Source organism: Achroia grisella, unplaced genomic scaffold, assembly GCF_030625045.1.
Source record: "Achroia grisella isolate CSIRO2021 unplaced genomic scaffold, CSIRO_AGI_Agris_v1 utg1174, whole genome shotgun sequence".
NCBI classification, from domain to species: domain Eukaryota; kingdom Metazoa; phylum Arthropoda; class Insecta; order Lepidoptera; family Pyralidae; genus Achroia; species Achroia grisella.
The window spans coordinates 2,651,776-2,675,644 of NW_026712590.1; the positions used below are offsets into that span (position 1 = coordinate 2,651,776).

Here is a 23,869-nt window from a genome sequence, read left to right on the forward strand (position 1 = left end):
GGGACAACATTGTAATACATCCCACTAGACATATTAACATTGCCTAAAATGTTTAAATGGCACATTGAAAAATTACACATATGATTCTAATATTTAAGTCAACATTAAATAAATCTGATATGAAGACTATTTTACCGAGTATGTATATTGATTAAATGTGTTGCCAGGAGCAAAAATTAATTATCTAAAATAAAAATACTTTATAACCCAGCTAATTATTAATATTTTCTATAACAATGTCCAGGTTTGTTTTTCAAATTATGTACTCGAATATAATCGTGCATTCGAAGTGAACTTAATTTGACCTTTTAGACACACTTATCATACATGTCACTGTAGTGGATATAATAAAAAAAAGAATACGAATCTACCCCACACAACAACAACAACAACACACCCTAGATTTTATGGTCACAGTACAAATTTTGTAATTAACTCTTTTACAATTTCCTAAATATTCAGCTAATGTATGTAGGCATCACAATTTTATATAGCATTTTACATTTTTTTTCTAAATGTATCCTCTATTATGCATTGTCACGAATAAACAATGTAATCTCGAGTATTTTGTTTTATTTAAACATTTTTCGCACAAGCACATTGTGGAATCACGTTCCAACAATGGTATTTCTGAACCAAGGTGATATTGTAATCTTTAAGAAAAACGCTTATACATTCGGCTGGCAACGCACTTGCAATTTCCCTGGTGGTGCTCATGCGCAGCGATAATCACTTACCATCAGGTGAGTCGCAAGCTCATTTGTACCATGCTATAAAGAAATAGAAACATTATGTATATAACATTATCAATGAAAACGAGTAAAATATCGAGTATATCCAATGTTAAAAAGCCCGTTGTATTAGCTAGGGGAAGCACGTGGGTGGATATTATTGAAGATTCGGTAGGGATCCCAATTCATTCTAGTAGTAAATGCAGCCTATGTTGTTTAGAGGTAATGTAGCATTCTAATGATGAAATACTTTTTTAATCGGTTTAATTTCGATGTACGGGGCGGGACGTTGCCGTCAGAGCCAGGTTGGAATACGCATGCGAAACCCCCAGCTCCGGTATAGGCTTGCGCTTGCAGGTACATCGTGTGGTTTTTAGTGGGTGAAAATCTCACACCACCCGGCCTATAAATATTACTTACTTGCGGCTTTCAATTACTACTTTCGTTGGCTGCATCTACCGGTGCTTTATCTCGTATACCAAATAAAGTCGTGACGAGATGCTATTTTCAAATAAAATAAAACAAATACAATTTTTAAGTTGTTTATTAAAATAATATTCGTTCAACTGAACACAAGATAGGGGACCGGACCTAATAACCGAGTTTACTAACTTGACAATTTCCTTCATTCTACAAAATAAAATAACGAGGTCATCCAACCCGTTTGTCTTTACTCTTAACAATAAAAACAATATATAAAATCTATCAACATAAAAGACCATTCAGAGGTATCCGGTATCGTGAAATACCACCGCGGTGTTATAGTAAATTTGGCACAGTTATAATAATAAAATTACTACTGATTCACGGTACCTTCGCCGATTGACAGCACAACATAATCTGTACAACTACAGATTATGATCGGAATGGGTACACCAATTATAAATAACAAATTGACACCTGATTAAACTAGCGTGGGAGTATTAGCGCCGTATTTATTCTCGGTTAAGTAAATACTCAGCATATATGAGTACAAACTGAGCAGATATGAGTAAAAACTCAGCACATATGAGTAGAAACTCAGCACATATGAGTAAAAACTGAGCAGATATGAACAAATGCTTAATAAGAGTAATATAGCCAGCCTCGAGTAAATACGGCACGTACTCATCAATAAATAAATAGGATTAACCCAATAACTAACATGAAACGCTCTCTGAGCGAGCGTAGCCATGCACGACAATTAATAACATTCATGTAATTTTAATGGGTTGGTATTCTTATTAAAATTGGTTAATATCGTAGATCGTATATATATCCTCCAGGTTTGATTCTATTACTAGACCTACATTAGCCAATCGATTTGATCATTTATTGTCGACATTTGATTAGATATTTATTGTTTTTTATTACTATTGGTAATATGTTATTTAATGGCTCAATCAATCGTCATGTAATTAGTCATACTAGTACAAATAAGTACAGATTATATTAATCATCAATACAAGAACATAACCGACAACCAATTTGACATAGTTTAGCAATATTAATAATGCATCATGTACTTAACTATAACTTGCCGTCTTTGAAAAATATATGTTAGGTAACTACATGAAAAAGTGGTGTCAATTAGCGAAGGCCGGCTTCCCTGGCAATCTGTTTACAGTTCTAGATGGTTTTGGCACGGTGTTGCTTATATTAAAAATAAAGAAAAAGTGTACGAAGTAAAATAAAATGATGACAAAAAATAAATTCTTTCTGTACGAAAAAAAACGAATTCCGATAAACGGTATTTTCATGTAAAATACTCTTAAAAATAATTTTTAAGAAAAATCTAATTTACATTTAGAAGACTAATACAGTACCCATAGTTTTCAATATTGCACAAAGTGTTGATTTCATGCAAAATCGTACGGTTGATTAATATTCAAAGATGGTATAACAAACAGGTCGATAATGTAAAAAAAGTGATTATAATCTGTGTTTTAGTCATAGAGTACATATTTTACGTCCTCTTAATCAACATATATATGGATCTTCATTAATATTCAATTAAAAACTTCAATCAACGCAGGCACAATTTAAAAATCATAGTCATGGAGTCGATATTGCGATTAACAACGTTAAAATTCTTAATAATAACAATAAAAAGTAATTAACAAAAAGTTGTGTCGAATAAAACAAACCATCGAGAACATTCCGAGGGAAATTAATCACTTTTTATATAATTAATAATAATATAAATGCAATATTTTTTTCTTTATACCAAAAATGCTCTAAATATTGAATTACAAATTTATTTACATCACCAGTTATACTCTGGGGCTTGCCACAGTGTAAAAAAATCATCGAATATATGCGACATTGAATTTATCGTTTTGAGTCAGTATTCAACTAATATTTTCTTAAAATTCTTTTTATATAGTAATATGTATAGGTAAGTAGCATAGTACACTTACATTCTAATATGACACAGTTAGATTATAACTATTTTTATACATTTACATCATGTATGTACTTACACATATACAAGGACTGTATTGTACCAAATCGACCTCGAATTCGTATCGCAAATCAATGGGTAATCTGTGACATTGGCGCCCTTTTTTGCTCAATGATATTCATAATTACTATATATGAATAACATTTCGGTTAAATAAAAATTTCAATTGCCAAAGTACATCCATTTTGAAATATAAACCATTTTCTTTTTTTAACTTATTCACGAATTTTATCAAACTTCGAACTGGCCATTGATAATATTTTGCTATTATAATTTTTATTCTATAAGCTATGTACTATTAAAATATCAGGATTGTATTCATATTCTCGAATAATTAAAAAGGCGCCAACTTATTCACTTTACATTTTTTTCTGCCGTATTGTATCCCTCTCCTCTTACTAGACACGTGTAAACCCCTTAAAAATTAATAATTAATTAGTAACCTGTATTTTCTAAATAATATAGTAAGAGGATTAGGTTTCTATTTACAAAATCATGGAAACGAATGAAATTGATGACGTTTAACTTTCAGATCAGAAGTTATTAATTGAGGTAGGCATAGACAATATTTTAAATACTGGAAATAAACAAAGTTGTTTCTCTTCCTACACATTCACATTACGCAATTCTTTTTGTTATCTTCAATATAGATTATATTAATTTTTACGTATAGAAAAAGGCAATTAGTGTCACTTAATAATGCATAAAAACAAATAACTCATTGTTAAAATATCAAACATTAACTCTTTGAGTCCTTTTTGTTAGTAATTGCATTCAATAGTGAAACTCAAATGAATATTGTTAATAAAGTCCATATTGTTCTATACTCAAAAGTAACTCTTGTGAGTGAATTATACATTTACAGACGCATGCATGATGTGAATTTGAAATATCATAACAAAATATAGTATAGTTGATGCGAATTCTACTGTAAACTGTAATACATTCAACTAACTCTAGACTAGTAGAATATTTAATTATTGGACCAAAAAGTACATTATTATTAACGATATAATTAAAATAACTTGAAATCATGCAATGAAATTGAATAACTATTGACAATATGTTATAACTTCCAAAATATAACAATGGCAGAAATCCATCACGTGATTATGCTATTTATGCTTGTTTTATGAGCACAACATATATAAAATTCCATACCTTTTTCTATACAAAATACATAAGCAAACAATTTTGAATGGCAAACCTTTATGAATGACAAATCGGTAAGTATACTGATTGACTTCATACATTCACACCTTTTTCTATACAAAATAACGTAAGAGAACATACGATATGGCGTTTGAGCAGGTAAGTCCGGCAGTATTCATATCCTCCCCCAGAGAGAGCGGGTCTCAATGAGGAGTTTTAAAAAAAATGGCATGTGTTTGAAGGACGAATCGGTACAATATAGTGATAATTTCACTCATACGTTGTGACTAATCTAACCTACAACAGTCTAACAAGTTCCGCACAACGGAAAATTATTTTTCTCCCCGCAACGGCTTATAATTATATCATACATATCTAAATGCGGGGAGAAAATATTTCATAAACTAAAAAAAAATAATTTCTAATGCTACATGGAACCTATATGGTGCAGGCCGTTGAATGCAGGCAAATCATGGAGGTAAACATATACTTTATAGACACAAAATACATTCAAATTAAGAAAATTTCAATTTTAACTATTATTTTCATATCTTATATTTTAGGTACGTGTGTTGTATGTGTTTTATAAAGAAATAATACATAGACTTTTTCTTAAGTAACATTTCATTTTATATAGAAATACCGATGCCCAACAGTGGGATGTTAGTATGTAATCTTGACAGAGATTGTGTCTATAAGTAATTCAGTTTAAATGAAAATATCAACGTTACAAGAGAGCGCAAAAGTAAACGTCACATGTCGGCAATTAAAGAGTAAAATTTTAAATCATTATTAGTTTACAGAGGAAAGCTTAGCTGATTGATAAAAAGATGAGTCTTTGTTTCTGAAGTGATTTTAATAGAAAATAAACAATTGAAGTATCTATGACATTCAGTGCTCTGTATATAAGGGGCAATCCGTCATTATTCAAGTTTAAATATACAGATTATTAAAAAAACAATGTCATCATTAATTATTAGTGCATTCTTGAATTATTTTTTCTAAATTATGTCATACATCATAATAATTATACGAATGTCACTAAAATAATATGGACAACATTGAATAAAAGAAAAAAATCATAATATTTGAATAAAATAAAATAAACATCAAATTTTTTTTCGAGTATTAAAAAATAATTATTGAAATCTTTTGAATGAAAAAAATAGAAATGTGTTTATAAACATCAAGTTTATGCTAAACTTTCCCCTTTAAACAAAATAATTATTTAAAAATCAAATCAAATACATAGAAAGCGTAAGTAAATATACAAGAAAACTGAATGATTCATATTACCGACACTAGTTAGAACAAGTCATGACTAAGCCATGGGGTGATAAAATTAAATCCCATACTTTAATATCCAAATAGATAATTAACACAGCTATATAGTCTGTATCATTCAAATTTATTTTTTCCGTATGAAAATTTCGTAGAAATGTCATTAATACCGTTATAGGATTCTGTGCCCAATTAAGAGAGAAATTCCGACGAAATAATATTAATTACACTTAAACAAAACGGCTAGCCAAGATGAAAAAATCATATACAAACTATTTTTATGTATATTACAATACATATTGTAGTAGTTTTAGATTTTGTATAAAATTTATAATTTTAGATATAAGTAAAATTATAACTGGTTTGTATATTGAATTCATAGACAAAAGGATAAGGTCATAAAGCTGTCTTGAAGGCTTGTATCTTTTTTTAATTATTTACTTGGATAACAAAAGTGCGAGTTAAATATAAAAATGCAAATGACTCGATTGGGACTTGTTATTGAGATCATTCTAAATGGCGTGTGTAAATTGAATTATATTGGTGTTGAAGGGATCTTAACGACATAATAACAGTAATATTCCCAACAAGTAGTCTAAACACGAGAAATACTACACATTTGGTTATAATCATGATTGTAAATTAAATTATTTAGGCCATGTTTATCTTATGACAGATCAACGACTTAAGTTTGTAACATTCGACACTAGATGGCGTTTTAATAAAATATCAGAAGAACATATACAAATTAGAATAATTAGCGACGACGAGTATAAAATAAAACAAGTAATCCTTATAAGGATGGTAAGCCAGTACAACGCCGTCGCTAATGTCACAATTTGTATGAAGCACGATACTAAAATAATAGTTCACAAAAATGCCAGTATTTCTCGACGTCAAACAACAACATAACTTTAGCACCTGTAAAATAACCGCCAGTCATGTAAGCAGACAACTACAAAAGTTTAAACGTAGAAGCAGATTACCGTCCTTACTTGTATCACAACCAACACGACTTATTTCCAAACGCGAACACTAGATGGCGTTTGACTGTTTCACACAACGTTACATAGATGGCGCTATTTGATAATTATCACGTCAAAACTTTAAAGTGCAGTATTCATTTAAAGTAAAGAAGCGATAATTTTCAGTGTATTAAAAATGACTAGTTGCACAATATTATAACTTTACCTCGGTTGTATCAGTCTCTCAAGCTAAAATTATTATATAGTACACCATAACAACCGCCACTGGTTCACGTGTAGTCGTGTCCTGGCAGGCACCTTCAAGATTCCACCGTCACTATGATACCGATATAACTTCATGACCCGGTCTCGCTTGCGCTGCCCGCGGCCACGACTGGGACGTCAGCTGGCCAACGGAGAGGGGGTTGTTTGCGTCTCTAGGGTTGGTCCCTACAGGGTTGCGGGGAGGGTTTGGTGGGGGGTCTGAAGCTGGGGATGCTAGTGAAGATAGCGCACTCAGCCCTCCAGGACTAGAGGCGGAATTGAGAGGCGTGTCGGCGTCGCCATCGCTGGACGCGTCCGACATTTCCTCAAGTTTCACGTCTTCTTCAGAACATGGTGACTGCGGGGTCGCCATCGGCATTGGGATGGTGCCGGAGGCCGCTGCCAGGGCTTCCATGTAGCGTATGCATTTTTTCTTCCGCCTATAAAAACAAACACATTATAAGCTTTACCGCCAAAATAATTGTTATATATTTTCATAATCTTGGTAAATAAATAAGCACATTTAAAATACTAAAATTTCTAATACCCCGTTTCCACATTAACATATACACATATATATAATATTATATTATATAAAACTCTACAATTCGTCCATATATGGCAACAAAAAAAATAAGTGTAAGAAATATGTATAATAGAAATATTTAATTAAAATCAATAATACATGCATAAGACACGACTATGTTTCAAGAGCTTAAAACATATCTTCACTTAACACAAAGTGAACTCAATATTTAGAAATTTTGGACAACGACTTAAGGGTAAAACCTTAATGTAAATTTTCCAAAATTTCTAAATTTGGAGATAAATCAGTTTAGTATTAAGCTGTACTGATATGTATGCAGTACAAGTCTACAGACAATAATATAAAAGTATCAATGCCTATACAAAATTTCGTATAGCTGACACATAAGAAGTTATTGTGGAAACGGCAGCTGTATTGATATAAGAGCAACTAAACATTATAACAAGATTATGAAAAGAACATTTAACTAATAATAACATTAATCATGGGCGTACCCAGTTCCTAGCCCAAGGGGAGACGTCGGAGAGACCATTCAGATTTGAAATGCTTCTGCACAGAAGGAAATGAGCATTCGATTTTTAATATAACATATATTAACCCAAACAACTTTCAAAGGGACTATTGCTCTGACTATCCCCTGCGCAAATCTGGGTACAACCATGACACTATTATAACCTACTTAAGAATAAACACAGATAAAAAACCATAAATCAAAACGTTAAATTGAAAACTCCATGCTGAAATGTTAAGACGTTACTATGGAAACGTAGTTAAAGCACTCTGAACACAATAACGGTACACTCATGCTTAATTGCCTAATGTTAACTCGTAAGAAACTTGGAGCATCACCAAAGCAGAGAATTTTAAAGTTTTTGTCATACATACTAGTGGTCGCCCAATGGTCGAAATTCAACTATAATTAATTTATATAATTTTAACATTATTAAGGTTTTATTGTCATAGACTATGCTTCTATGCGTGTGTGTCAAATATATGGTAGTGTATGTAATCTTTTTTTTATTGATTTACTATATTTTTATGCATCATTTAAATAAAATAATATTCTGCTCTTCTCCTATATGCTCCTAAACTATTAATATGACAAAATCTCATATTAATCCATCAGCGCAATTTTCGTAAAATGGGGTACAAAGTTTTAGCTTCACGTGTATTAATTAATGCATATACGCAATATATTTATGCATATAATAAAATTGTAATTGAAAAGAAAACTACTAGAGGTCTCTATTAGACCACGAAGGGCTAAATTAAGAACAGTTTATACAAATGTGTGCCTGTCTCTATATTTGATCACATATCACGCAAAAACTAATGTAGGAAAAAATCTTTTTCTTTGCCTAATCTGCACCCTACAACCGATTCCCATCTTACATAGCAAGCTGCTTAGCGGCTGAAATAGGTGAGACTGAGGTACCCACGCAGACAACTTTTTATAAAGTCATATATTTATATGAGCATATATACTAAGTGACATGACTCATATTATGAACAAGTAACATAATGTACTCGTAAGTGGTAATTAGTGGCAACAATTCCGCCATTATTAATGAGTTATTATATATATTACGTCATCAACACATCTTTATAGTATAAAATGATGTCGTATCCGCGGTCTGTTTGCTTTGATCTTTTAAACTACATAACGGATATTAATGCAGTTTTTAGCAATAGATAGTGGTTCAAAAGGAAGGTTTATATGTATAATAGTTTTCTGTAAATATAGTGTTTCAATCTTTTATTGTTATTTAAGTATCTGATCTCGTGACTTAGTGGCATGTGGTGTATTACAAAAATATTTGATGAAATGAAAGACTAATCTGTGTACACCGATACCCAATCAGCGAGACTGTTTCTCAAATTAACGAGCACAAACAATCTAACAATCGTTGCTTTGATTTTTGTTATGTCGCTAAAGTAATTTTTCTCATATATCTTACACACAGCATTTTTATTACAAGTATATGTAAATTCAGAGAGTTTACGCATAGTGGTTTGCTACTCGGATTTGAACCGAACTATCGTGAGTTCTAATATGGCTGGCACAGCTACAAAAAAAAAAAAACTGTTGATAATTTATAATTTTAATGTCTTTTTTGATGGAAATATTGATATCAAATGATTTTTCTAGATTATCAAGTAATCTGATGGTAAACTATTGTCGTAGCCTATAGACGCCTGAAACACCAGAGAAGTCGCGTACGTTTTGTTTTCAGAAATTAGTGTGTCTAACAGAGGTACGCTCGTTTGCTATATTGGATACACACATACAGTGAAATGTGGACACGTCCAAGTGTTGAATTCACGAGACAAAATCAACAGTTTACAATATCTATCTACGTCTAACTTCTTCATTTGAGATGAAAATGATGCAGATACATTTATGTTTGTTACAGTCAAGAGCGAAAAATTGTCACACAAGTCTCGTAGCTTTGGTGTGTCTCCATAATAAACGAATAAGGGTGCTCACACATAAGTAGAGTCACCCGGACAACTCGCGCCGACGACTCGCGTTCGATCCGGCGCTATTTCGATATGTGTCAATCGAACGAGACTCGTCGGTACGAGTCGTCCGATCGTCTCAAACATGTGAGCAGGCTAATATAATAAGCAGACATCTACTCGCACCTACAACAATAAAACTAAAAACCATTCCAGTAATTCAAACAAGTCACTCGTTCATACAAATATTCGAACGTTCACAACTGCGATCTGTTGGCGTTGGATATACTGGTCGATTTACATTTTGTTACATAAAATATAACTATTTTCTTTGCTAGAAAAATAACTTTAAATGTTAACAAAATTAGTGTAACAGCAACCTAAAAATCAATCTATCAAATTAAAAAATAATTTATCCATGTAGGACATTTTAGACGCTTATGATCGTCTTTTTTTTTTGTATAATATTTCTTCCTCTAACGTCCAGTTCAGTATACAGATTCAATTTAGAAGAACTGGCGAGAAAATCAATAGATTTTTTTTAAAATAAGCCAGTGGAACTAAATTGTTTTCTTATATAGGTCTATGTCTAACATTAAATGAAAAACCTGAGCATGAACCACTATTGCCATGCCCGCTCGTCATTCAAATAATTGTTTAGGGTATAATAGGCTCTGTCCAGTAAATATGAGTTAACAGGTGCTTTGAATTTATTTGAGAGTGACTCCAGTATATATTTAAACATACAAAGTTGTGTGCATAACAGATGTGCACACGCTTCCGTGATGTATTGAATGTAATAACACTTAATAACAATATTAGTTATTGTTGTTATTGTCTTTTTCGATGACGTAAAATTATTAAGTTTCTTTATTCAAGCACACGGCCCATCTAATGGGAAAAGATTACCGTAGACTATGGACGCATTAAACACCATTAAGTATAGCTGATGCTTTGATAGCTTGTCTATTTATCTGCTTATAAAAATTAAATTAGAATCAAGAAAGAAGATCAAGAAAACACGTAGTCTTACACTAAAAAAATAAATATAATAAATGAATAAGCACAGAAATGGCTAAGACTAGTCTATTTCTATGATTATTCATTTTTAATGTTTTTTAATTGAATCTAATGATGTATCGACATTAATAGATTCAATTGGTGATCGTTGAGCTACTATTAATAAAAAGACATCCATCGAACTACAAGGCAACTAATCAACACCAACACATTTCTACCATCGTTTCATCATCACTAACTGACCGTGGGTCGTCCTTCGGCGGCGACGGGCCGGCACTAGAGGTTAACGTATGTTGGCTCCTGCGGGGGGCTGCCGACCAGGCTGGCGGGGGGGAGGGGGGTCGCCGGCTCTGGTCGGAGCAGCCCTAACCCTCCAGATACCATTACGCTACTTGATTCGGGGCTATTATTGCCCAGGTTAGAAGGAAATGTAGATGTAATATTTATGATAGAGAATATGATTGTAAAAAAAGAAATATTTAATATGTTTGTTACGGAAAATAAAAATAATAAGGACAAAGGGATATACAATAAAGTAATAAATCAAGTAATAATAATATGAAAGGATTGAGATAAGAGTAGAGAATGTCAAGTAGCGTTTGGTAGTAAGAATAAAACAAAAACAATGGAGCATAATAAACAAGTAATGTCACCGGTAGTGCCAGCCGAATGCAGCATCGATCCGTGAGAAGCGGCAATCATGAGTGGAAAAAACATTTCAATAAGTATACAATATACCTTTACAATGTTTACAATAAAACACATTAATTAGAATCACCAATAATTTAAAACAAAAAAGCGGCGAACAATTCAGAAAATGTGTCAAGATTTTTTTGAAAGCTTGTCCATCGACAAATGATTGCCCTTTCTCTATCCACTTCTATTTCTCTGCTATTCTATATCCTATGTCACTACTAAATCACTCATTGTCTACTTTCAAAAAAATCTATTCCGTGACATCTACGTATTTGGACTTTATTTCTTTGTGAAAAGACACATTTTCTGAATCATTTACTGCTTTCGCTCTTTGCTATTCTTATATCGCTAAAAAAGAGCGTAGATATTGTTTCGAATAGAAATATAAAACAAAAAACACAACATCTACAACAGTTTTTGTTTAAAGAAAATAAAAATAAATTCAAATTGTACGACTAGGCTCCTCATGGACTTGCCGTAGAAAAAGACTAAACGATAAGCCAAGTCTTTCCACATAGAAACAATATTTTTATTAAAATCAGAAATAAGAGCAACTAACAATAATATAGAATATTGACGCGGAATTTATAAGAAAATTATACTAGAAGCGAAATAAATAAAAATATTAATGTAAAGTAATCACCTGCAAGGTTTGCACCATTGGTTTTGTTGGTCGAGGCCATACCTCGCTCGGCATTTCTTCAAATTATTTCCTGGAAGTTGCACAGAATAATGTTAGCAGACTAGACTTTCAAACATAGATTATAGAACTTGAAAATGAAAATTATTTTTAATTTCAAACTGTCTCTTTAGCAAATTAAAATTATGATTGCAAATCAATTATTTTTATGTTCAAGATAACATTTAATAAACTACATTAATAAAACATACGATGTCTAGTAAATTGTTAATAATCTCGTATAATATTTTAAAAAATATTGCGAATGTCGGTTTATTAGTAAAAATTAATTTACCGGAAATCATACTTGAAGCATCTTAAAATAATGTAACTAATACCACTAGTAACTACGAAAAAGCACGCATGCACCAAACCCCTCAAACATGTTAGTTTCATGCATATATCAGGACTAAGGATAGGACAAAAGAACGGAATGAAACGGAAAAAACATTGGTTTTAAAATAACATACTACACGCATAAACTTTCAAAATAATAACTAACTACGCTATTTGGAAATAAACCACAAATAAAGATGTCGCTTATAAGCAAAATTTAAGCAGAATAGGTTCTCCGGAATCAAAATAAATCAAGTTCATTTGGCCAGTATCATTAAACACCGCAGACACAGAAGCATCAGCAGCTTTGTTGAAATCAAAATGTCTATCGGTACATCGGCATGGTCCTCTCACTCCTCGTATGAGTGGTCATGGCTCGGGGTCTTCTCTGATGTACCGTGCGTGGGTAGTTGCGTCCTCCTTGTCATGCATACAGTTCCTTATACTCCTTTGCGTACTTTAAATACCATCTCGAGAAGGCTGTCCCAGCCTTTCACTGAGCACATGTTAATAATAATCCCTGCAAAGCAATGGCTCAAGTGTTCAAATAACTGACTCATGAATAAAACATGCACGCTCCCCAAAATCGTAGGCGGCACTTCGGGCAGAATGGTAAGCCAAAAACCGGGACAACCTTCGAAGGAGTGCCACTTACATCAGGGTATTTCGATAAATAGCGTTTGTAATTACAAAAAAAGAAATAAATAAATGCGATAAATATTTAAATAAAAAATACTGGTATACTTCTACAACCTGTACCCCAACCATAGACATTCGGCAATATTACTGACGATCGGTCTAGAGTTCAAAACAATTGAACTCACGCGGGGGAGGCAGGACATAACGGGTGAGGGACGAGGAACAACGAACGTCTCCAAGCTTAATCCTTCATTAATTGACCTCATTTCTTTTAATGAGACGCACGAGTTTATCGTCCGTAGTAATCGTTACGCGTACGAGTGCGATCGACGAGACGTCCGTTGCTCGGGAGATGTGTGGGCATCGTGGCCGAGTGCGATACGGTGGAGCGCGCGATGCGATCACAGCATTAATGGGAAGGGATGATGACTCGATAAGCGGGACGCAGTTGTCGATGGAGTGAAAGGCAGTACCTCCATCGGTTGTCTCCTGTTTTCGCTTCCTCTTCTTGCCCCTTTGCGTATTAGCCCTAGACGACCAATCGGGATAGAGCTGCATATGCAGCTGGCGTTCCCGGCGCGCCAACTCGTAATACTTGGCTTGCTCCTCGCGGCCAAGTGCATGCCACTGATAATGGAACCGCGCCGCAATATGGAAAGAAAAGAGAAATGCACTTCGACGATGGGTCACTCGGAATCCGCGCGTCCCTACGCTGGTGCTAGAAAAACAGCCCGCGTGAGCAGCCCTCGATAAATTTTGATCCTACTATAGAATGAGAATGGCCAATTGTGTGACGTTCCTCACAGAACCTATTCTGCGGTCGGTATCGGAGTCGCGGCTGGTCTATACATATAACAAACCAATATAGTTTCCGATAGGGGTGTAGGGTGTACAGCACGGTCACTCGACGACTACAGTACACAAAACACGAAACAACTAGCCGGCGCGAGGCGGCGCGCGGTGCGGACGACGTAGAACACGCGCGACGTCGCCGACACGTCACCGACCCGTCGCCGAGGCGTCGCCGCGCCGTCGCCGCGCCGCGCCGAACAACTCCGACTCGTGAGCAACGGTTCCAGCCGCTTTTCTAGCACAGGCACCGCCGGCGCCGCGGTACATGACACACGTAACAGTTGAGTAACACGCACACACGCACACTCACATACGGGACGGATCGGGTATCGGATGCTCATGTTAGTGTGACAAGCCGGTCCTGTGTCGCCCGGGCCCCGGGTGTGGGTCGGCAAGCAAGAGTCTCCTCGGGCGGGGCGATGTTAGTGCGAGGGGAGTCTTGCTCGATTCCAGGGAGGGACAGTAATGGGACAGTGTGGGGTGAAGCGAGTGTACAGAAGCGTCGACGTGACAACCCAGCCCCTCGCGTGTCGGGTACAGTCCTAGGGTCCAATACCTCCCAGCTCAGCGGGACTGCGGTCCTTTTTCCGTTTTTTCTTTTTGGAACCGTAACCGTAGTTGTCCCTTGCGCTCCAGCCGGGGTACAGCTGCATATGGAGCTGTCTCTCCTGTCTCGCTTTCTCATAGTACTTTGCTTGCTCCTCGCGACTCAAGGAATGCCACTGTGTATTATGACACCAGGATATTGCGTTACCATCGGTCGTTTCCACATCGACGACCACATCAGACGATAAAACGGTTTAATCCCGTTTCGTATATTCCCGATTTGGTTACTTACTTATTAATTGTATGAAAATAAATTAATTCCAATATAAAAATGATACTGGAGATATTTCACGGATGCGTATTTTATTGAATTTACTCATATATATTCTGCATTTTATTTCAAACATAAAAGCTATTCGTAATTTAAAAGTTAAACTCATATCAATGCATTTATCTTTTAATGTCTGCATAGTATCGTATATATTGCGGACGTTAGAAGTTATTCTGTAATCACAAACATAAACAAAAAGTACCAAATGAGAATAAACGAAACTGGACAATTACTTTTGGAACTGAACATCTGTGATTACAATTACAAGTCATGAATATGATACGTTAATCTTGTTAGGAATTAGATTACATTCTCGGAACAGCCATCGGGTTCGATTCTTAGTATGAAACACTATTGTCAGCGTATTCTTCAAGGCATCTAATACACAAGGCATAAATATGATTGTCTTATAAATTCATAACAAGATAAAACACACAATTAAAAATAGAACAAGAATATTGGCCACTTTAATTTAAAATAAAAAAGTATATGTTTGAATCGTTAATTTCGTAGTGTCAACTAAAAAGGTTTAAATTATAAAATGTAAATTAAAAATAAATATTTAGGAATACATAATTTGAATTTGAATTTCGAACTCACCCGTCTGCCAAGTATTTGGTTGATGGCCGCGGATTCCTTGAGCGTGCACTCGGCGACCACTTTCGCCCTCATTTCTTTCATGTACAACATAAAGGCGTTCAGTGGCTTTTTTATGTGAGGTTTCTTGTTCTGTTCTTTGTTGTTGCTGTTTGCTGAACTTTCAGCTGGTTTCTCGTTCGCACTGCCGCTGCTGCCCTTCTCTAATGACCTGTGGGTTTTAAACGAATTGAAATTTAAACTGAGAACGTTGTGAACTAGAGGTTATCCATATAGGTACAAAAATAGGTTCATTATTTGTCAATATTTAACAAGAGGATTGCAAGAAATGGTTATTGCTGTATTAAGTCAGGTCTACTCTGGAAACTATTATTGGTGAATTCGCCACAATGGGCTGACTGAACTGACTTCACGCTCTTCCTTCAAAATCCATTAGAAAAAATATGGATGACCAATTAATAAAAGATGAAATGTTGACACAAATCATTTCTAATCATGTATGAGTTTGATCTAACTCATACATCAATATGTTAATAATAAGTTTAGGTGTTAACGACACGAGACGACAATAAACACACACGTCCTGTTGGAAATAGACGCGTGTTTCCGGCGATGGACAGACAGATGTTTCCACTTCAGTATTTAATGAACCTAAAACATACTGCCTATAAGGTACATAATACTTTGTTTCCCAAACAAGATAATTTGTGTTACAAACTAGAAAACACACTTAATCTTACGTACATAGTATTTAAATTATCTTGTTTTTAATAAAAGATTTGTTTGTTTTATAAAGAAATAAGGTGGTTATTGCTTTAGTTATTGGGTTTATATTGGATTATTTTATATGAAAAGATTGAAAAGTGTAATGGTAACATTTTATTTGTTTGAGGTAATAATGTTATTAAAAACAGAATAACTCATTTTATATATCGGGAACTATTTCTAGATTTGGTAATGAACCCAATTTTTATTTATAATTTATGAAAAGTACGATCTTAACTGTGACTAACATAGACACCGTTAAGATAAATTTCATCTTTAAATTAAATTTAGCCCTTATGGAATGTGCTTAATAGATAGTCAAACATTTGTAAGTGTATATTAAAAGTGCTATAATTTTTTTAACCTTACAAAATCTATACAATACAAATATTTCTGTTTGCTGTAAATGAAAGAAATATGTATATGAGAAACTATTACTGTACTTTTTAAGATTAGTTAGAGTAGAATTTGTGTCTGTTATCCTGTTCTTTTGCGGGCGCTAATCTCAGAAACGGCTCTACCAAGTTATGAGTATTTTTCACTAGTATACTGTAATATACTTAAAAATATACGAGGACGAACTCGCGGACTCAAATAGTATTGAAATACACGACTGTATTTTATACGAAATAAAAAAAACAAAAGAATACTGAAAAACGACTTCCTGAAACACGTAACTGAAAATAGAACCTATAAACTGAGGTGTCACCGGCAGCGACACTATTTAATATGTCCAATATAGATTTTTATACAGTAAATTAGTTCCGAGAATCGAGTTAAATAAACGACTTCCTCCAAGAGCCGTTTAAAAATGGGAAAATATAAAAAGAGCGCTGCGTGCAGGGTTGACAGTCTTCAAACATTTACGGTTGTATGAAGAAAATTTGTATTTTTTTTTACTTCCATGGTGGCACACAAGCTTATTGTCCATAAGATGATAAAGAGTTACGTCACGCTCGCGTTGCCGATCTTTAAAAAACCTTAATATACCCTTCTTGAAAACCCCATGCTGTAGTCTCGCAAGAAAATCTCGACAATCTAAGTGTATGTGTAAAATGTCGTATTGGTTCAATTTACCTGTCGGACCGTTATAGTATTTTAACCTATTTTCGTAGGTCCAAATCTCGTAGAAACTTGTATTAAAGTGAAACTGTCCTCGTACCAAAGACTAAAAGTTTCTTTTATTGTCGTACGGTTGGCATCCCTGGCTGGGTATTATGCGCCCGCGCATACGCCACCAAACGAGGTATTCAGTGGCGCACAGTCAGTAATTATGTGTTATGTACTGTTCGCATACCAAACTTGTATATATCTTTATTTATCCATACGCTGTATTTCGGCATGACATCTTAGTCTTTTGAAATGGCAATGCATAAGTGGTTTTTAATGTGTGATATTGGAGTGGTGCACCTGCCTACGCAAACGCTGGCGGGGCACCAGTGGAGGATGATGTCCGTCACTTAGCCCATCGTGATGAATTCATAAAGAATTTAATACCATGGTTTCCAGGTGGAACCGCGTGAACGTCAACCTGACATTATGCATTGCTTGCTATAGGGTCGCTAGTCCCCATTACTGACCCCTTCCCCCCAATACATGAATGGTATCACGGATGTTACATGCTAACGTGATGTACGTAGGAGTGATAGCGTGATACATATAGGCGACGGTTACCGTACAATACGTGGGCCGTCAGGTCGTTTGCGATTCCAATAACATAAAATATATATTGAAGTAAATAATTAAAATTTTATTTTATTAAAATATTTTAATGAATATTATTAATAAAACCACAGGCACCATATTGATTTGAATATTAAACCCGCACTCAATACTAAACGTGTTAAACGAACATATTTCTGTCTTAATCAAATGTTATTTCGCAGCGGGACTCTAATGAGAATCGGTGATGAACACTATACATGAAAGATTTTATAGGTTCTAAAGCGTATCCATACTTATATTATAAATGCTAAAATGTGTCTGTCTATTTGTCACCTTACTACGATCATAGGCGAACGGATCCTAATTAAATTTAGTATTGTATCAAGATTTGTGTAGATGTCTAAATAACCTTTGTGATATAATTTATCTTTATTTTACATTTCATTCAGCTGTTTCGACAGACTCTCGCATTTGTAATACTAGTTATTTGCCACTCCTTCGTCTACCTGTTTAATGTAATTGTAGCTTATGCTCTTCGTCGCGATATATACGCCTTCGTGGTAATCTATTTTCATTTTTAATTTCCTTTAGATCCGTATAGTGATCAAAAAAATTATAGACAGTCAAACGCACTTTCGAATTCATAACACATATGAATTTAAAATTCACTCTATAAATACTATTTGACATTAATAGAACACGAAATGATTTAATATAATGCTCCAATGAACGAAATCATATTTAAATGTAGCCTACAATATTGATGGCGACAAAATATTTGTAAAAAAATAAAAAACCATGATTTAATAGGCGTCAACGGTGATTTATTTTATTGAATTTTTACAAGAAAAATCAAATCAACGTTCATTTTATGTTTATTTCAAAAAACAATTCCGTATAGTAACGATAAATCGTTAAAGCGAAACGGACTAACCGACATTGTGTCGTTTGCATACATCTTGAATCCGGTTTGTAGTGTCATATAAAAAAATACCTTAAAAATCTGTTATTTTTTGTTGCTGTCTGTACGTCGGTTGCCCGTTAACCCGTGGCGTCTCATATATCATCTTAATTAAATTTCTCCTCGAAGCTTATTTACATGATTGTACCTGGACTTTAATGTATAAAAAATTGGGTATGGTGTCAGTATGAGCGATGACAAGTAGAGACATTAGCACGGGCGTGCTCAGCTTCTGACCCAGGGGAGCATGCCAGATTTTATAGCGCCGTTTTTTTAAAGTTAATGCGTAATGTTTTGTAACACATACAATTTTCAGGGAGGGATGGTAGTTGGTCCAAAATTAGAGGAGATATCGCGTAATAACATGTATCGCGTAATAATGGAGAAGATTGCTTCTCCATCTCTTTTTCCAAGGCAGTGTAAAATCGTGAAAAAATATTGTACTATTCAGATTCCATGACAACAAACCTGTGTTTAACAATAAGTTTTTGTTTTTGTTTTAAAGAAGTTTTTGTACATTTAATCTTAATTACAAGTCGGCTTCACACGATGCTTTTATTATTTAATGTATCTCATTTTTTATAAATGAATAGTCGTAGTTGTCTCTGATATTGTAAAAGATTTTCAAAATAGGTGATATGTTTTTAGGGTTTATCCAATCAAAAAAAAACAAATCTTTCTTCTTTGTATTAATATTAGATATATTAAAATTAATTATACTACCCGCTCTAACTGGCTACCCAACTCCACCTGTACCACGTATTCGTTTGACTGATGCATTTGTAAAGCGTTGAAAAATATAACATTACAGTATTCTCTTTTAAGTATATGAACATGTTAAATGACAGTACGACTGGTTGGAAGCCATGCAGTTACGTGGCGTAAATGGAAACGTTTTGCTAGTTTTTGTCTAAATGGTGTAAAGTTACATTTACATTTTTTATGTCGTCTAATCGTATGTTACGGCCCATCTCCGAAACTGAAAAAATGATTATGATTTTTACATTGAATATAGCTTATTAGCGTGTTAATCCAATAAAGACATGTAAAGAATGGGATCGTCTTAGCTTATTTTGACAATTGTGATAATACCTAGAATTTATACTAAATATATAAGACATTTTTTATATCATAAAAAATTTTTTGGACATCTGCTAAATACCACTTTAATATTTATCATCAATCTCCATCAACGAGGGGTGGACATTGCACGGCTAATGGGCGATACCATCTCGCTATCCAGTGAAGGGATCTGGCACTAACAATAGAGGTATACAAACGTTTTATTGAAACTATTTTGAACCCCTATTATTATGAAAATTGTGAGTTTATGCACGCTCCGTGCAGTAATAACAGGCACGTGTGTGATACATGTACGAAAGTGTTAAGTATAACCGGTATAATTTTAAAGAATTATTATATAATATAATAACATTAAATTTCAAACTTTATGTTAACACTAGCTGGGCCGGCGACTTCATCCGTGTGGAATAGTGACCTTGACCAAATAAGGAAAAACATTTAATAAGTCTAGCCCAAAAAATACAAAGAAAAAGTTTCAAAAACGACGAATTTCCTTATAGACATCACCTATTTTATTTTACCCTTAAAGGTAAAATTTTCATAAACTTTAAACGTCATATTTATGTATATTTAATCAACACTACAAAGTATTCCATTCAATGTTTTACCTCCTCTTTAAATCCCTTATACTCCATTTTTCGCAATAAAAAATAGCCTGTGTCTTTTCTCAGAGTCTAAAGAAATTTGGTGCATAGATAATGCACCAAATTTCTTTAAATTAGTTCGGGAAGTATAAAATAACTTACCTCGCATACCGCGAATGGTGGGAGTCGAGGTCTGCTTTGGAGGAGGGCGGCGGAACCAGCGCTGGCCCTAGACCTAAGCCCAGGCCACCACCTAGCGTTGGTGAGAACCTGTACAATTCACTGAAAAAAAAAAATAATATTAATCACGCACAATCCAGATGAGAGGCTAAAATGCGGTGAATAGAGTCCTTATTACAATAAATTAAACTTTTTATAGATCAAGGTTTACATGTTACCAGGTTAGCGTGGATACTTCAGTCCGTTGTAAGTTGCAGATTAAGCAGTGATAAGCAGGGATAAGCGTCACAACATCTTTGAAAATGTATCGTTTTTCAAGAGGTTTCATAAGATTCGGGAACACGCACGTGACACCCCTGGTGTTTCAGGCGTCCATAGGTTACGGCAACCGTTTACCATCAGAATGGTCGTATGCTTGTTTGCCAACGTCGTAGTATAAAAAAAATATATATCTATGGAAGTAATTTGTGGACAGTTTTTAGTTAGTATGATGATAGAAGCTGATGATCGTCACCAGGATTTTTGAGACGAAGATTCCATGGATTCACTGTATGGGAGACGGGTCCATTGTGTAATATTTAATAAATTAATTTTATTTAAGTTTAGTTTAATTGATTAAAGTAAACTAAATTAATGTTACCTAACATGTAATGTTGCCGATACTATATTCTTTATATGTAATTTCACATATTTCACAAACAAATAAATGATATAAAGAACTGAACGTTAATTTAATTCCTAACTTTATATATTAATTATTACTTGTTTAAATTATGAATTTACTACCTCGATAGACTAGAACTTGGGATCGGCAGCGAGGTGGGGTACGGACTCCGGAAACCGCTCGCCGCTGACGATATGGGGTACATGCTCGGGGTATGCCTGCAAAATTAATATTTATTGAAGCCATGTAACAAAATATGAGATGAATAAATGATATAAAAAACAGGTTCGATATAAAAAAAGACTGCAGAATATCTTCAAACGCAATATATCATCATCATCATCATCTGCTTCTTCCTTATCCCATTTATTTGTGGTCGGCGTAATATGTTTTTCGCTTCCATTCATCCCTGTTCGCAGTCATCGCGTTATTTACTTCGTTTCTTACCATATCATCTTTCACACAGTCCATCCATCTCTTTTTCGGCCTTCCTCTGCCCTTATAACCATCCACCATCCACATTCCACATTCATTTGTAACACCTTTCTTAAAATATTATCCTCGTTCCTACGCATTACATGTCCATACCATATATGGTTATAAAATTTGATGGTTTCGGTGGTCTAGAGGTTTAGTACTTTCAATGGTCTTAAGTTCGATTTTCATACGGTACAAACATTTATTTCCATCAGTATTGTTTGTATAGGTCTGGGTGTTTTACATGTATTTATATATGTCTTTACAAAAATCATGTATTTAGGTATTGATTTTAATTATCTACTATTCATAACATAAGCTCTTGGGATTACATGGCGCTGTGTGGATGGTCCGGGGCATTAAAAAAAATAGGTAGACTGTTCAAATTGTTTGTGTTGGTATATGTGTGTCCCAGATATTTCAGCCTCTAAACACCATACAATCTTTGTGTCGGTAGAAGGGTGAGAGATGGCAGTAAAATTACAAGGCACGGAGGCATGAAACCTTAGTCGTTCGGAATGACAAAGAATGATACCATTGCACTGGCCTAATGTTCAAGTGGCAACTTACCACATACCGTTAAGTTATTTGCTAGTCCAGCTATATAAAAAAATCAATACATACCACGACGCTGCTACTTGTGACATCTCCGGACTGAGCATGGGGTAAGGGTACGTACCCCCGGGAAAAGGGTACATGGGGGTTCTCGCCAGACCTGCTGCTGTAACAAAATAATTAGGTTATAGAATCATAATTACAATCATAGGTAATAGTAGCTACTACTAGCGCATGCTTCACATTCTCTCGTTTTTGCTACATCTTACAATGCAGCCCCGCTCTTACTGGTCGTAGCGTGATGTTATATAGTCTATAGACATCCTCGATAAATGGGCTATCCAACACTAAAAGAATTTTCAAAATCGGTTCAATAGATCCAGAGTTTAAACCATACAACATCAAAAACTCATAAATTTTAACTTTTTATAATATTAATATGAATATATGATAGTCTCGGTGATCTTGCGGTTTAGCATATTATAGTAGTATAATTTCTACTACTTAGATAGTACTTGGTTTTATTCCTCGCAGCATTCAATTTAAGTATTGATGAGTATGATTGTTTGTATTGGTCTAGGTGTACCTACTCTATGCATACGGTGAACTTATTTACAAAAAAATATGTATTTAAGTATTCTATCACTTGTCTTATACACATAATATAAGTTTAACTTGTGAATTGTGTAAATATATTTGGATGGGTTGCCATATTATCATGTATAAACTGAGTGTTTATTATCTACAGCACTATCTAGCTTCTGTACATTATATATTCTTGCATAAAAACAAAAATTTTTTCCAATTTGTCTAACTAATATTTAATAAAAAAATTACATAGTGATTTTATATTTTATATCTGACGTGACTTACCTAACTTGGAGTCCAGTTGGTAAGGCGGGGGGATGCCCATATGGGCTGGAGGTGGTTGCCCAAGATCACCTCCAGGACAAAATAATGATAGACCGCCTCCCGCTGGCAAACCCATCTTGCTGGTCTGTAACAAAAAAAAATGCAATTAGTAAAAATTGTGAAAAATAAAACTATTAGTAAAACAATTTCAAAAATAATAAAAAAATATTCAAATAGATGATGTGAGATTGCAACTACAACAACAACAACAGTTTAATAATCCTGTGGACCTATATTGAAATTTTATAATACCAACTTTTCATATTTGACGCTATCATATATAAAAGTGGTGTTACTGTGTTTAGAAAAGAGTACCAGAGTATATTAAAGATTTAGAATTTATTTTAGGACGAATTTTAGCATACTTGTAGATTTGATGTATATAATCAATGCAAGCTATATCAATATAAACTTCATATTAATATAGCTTCATTGATTTAATTATACAGAAGGAGACATTAAAATTCAAATTAACAGAGAGCAC

At 34.2% G+C, this 23,869-nt stretch overlaps 1 protein-coding gene across 5 annotated transcripts in view; it reads right to left on the reverse strand.

The window, feature by feature from the left end:
• Window positions 1-3,533: 3,533 nt before the first annotated feature.
• LOC131851284 (protein pangolin, isoforms A/H/I/S) overlaps window positions 3,534-23,869 on the reverse strand; it is a 152,732-nt gene continuing 132,396 nt past the window's right edge. Inside the window, exons 5-13 of one of the 5 annotated variants that reach the window (XM_059201800.1) lie at window positions 23,347-23,470; window positions 22,543-22,639; window positions 21,564-21,659; window positions 20,760-20,879; window positions 15,543-15,750; window positions 13,687-13,840; window positions 12,203-12,272; window positions 11,107-11,266; window positions 7,188-7,276 (exon numbers count right to left, since the gene is read on the reverse strand). In XM_059201800.1, the coding sequence (XP_059057783.1) occupies window positions 11,140-11,266; window positions 12,203-12,272; window positions 13,687-13,840; window positions 15,543-15,750; window positions 20,760-20,879; window positions 21,564-21,659; window positions 22,543-22,639; window positions 23,347-23,470 (996 nt within the window). In that variant the 3' untranslated portion in view covers window positions 7,188-7,276; window positions 11,107-11,139. Of the gene's footprint in view, window positions 7,277-11,106; window positions 11,267-12,202; window positions 12,273-13,686; window positions 13,841-14,621; window positions 14,788-15,542; window positions 15,751-20,759; window positions 20,880-21,563; window positions 21,660-22,542; window positions 22,640-23,346; window positions 23,471-23,869 lie in introns of all 5 variants that reach the window. The other 4 variants (XM_059201793.1, XM_059201778.1, XM_059201786.1 and 1 more) reach the window with 4 other exon arrangements.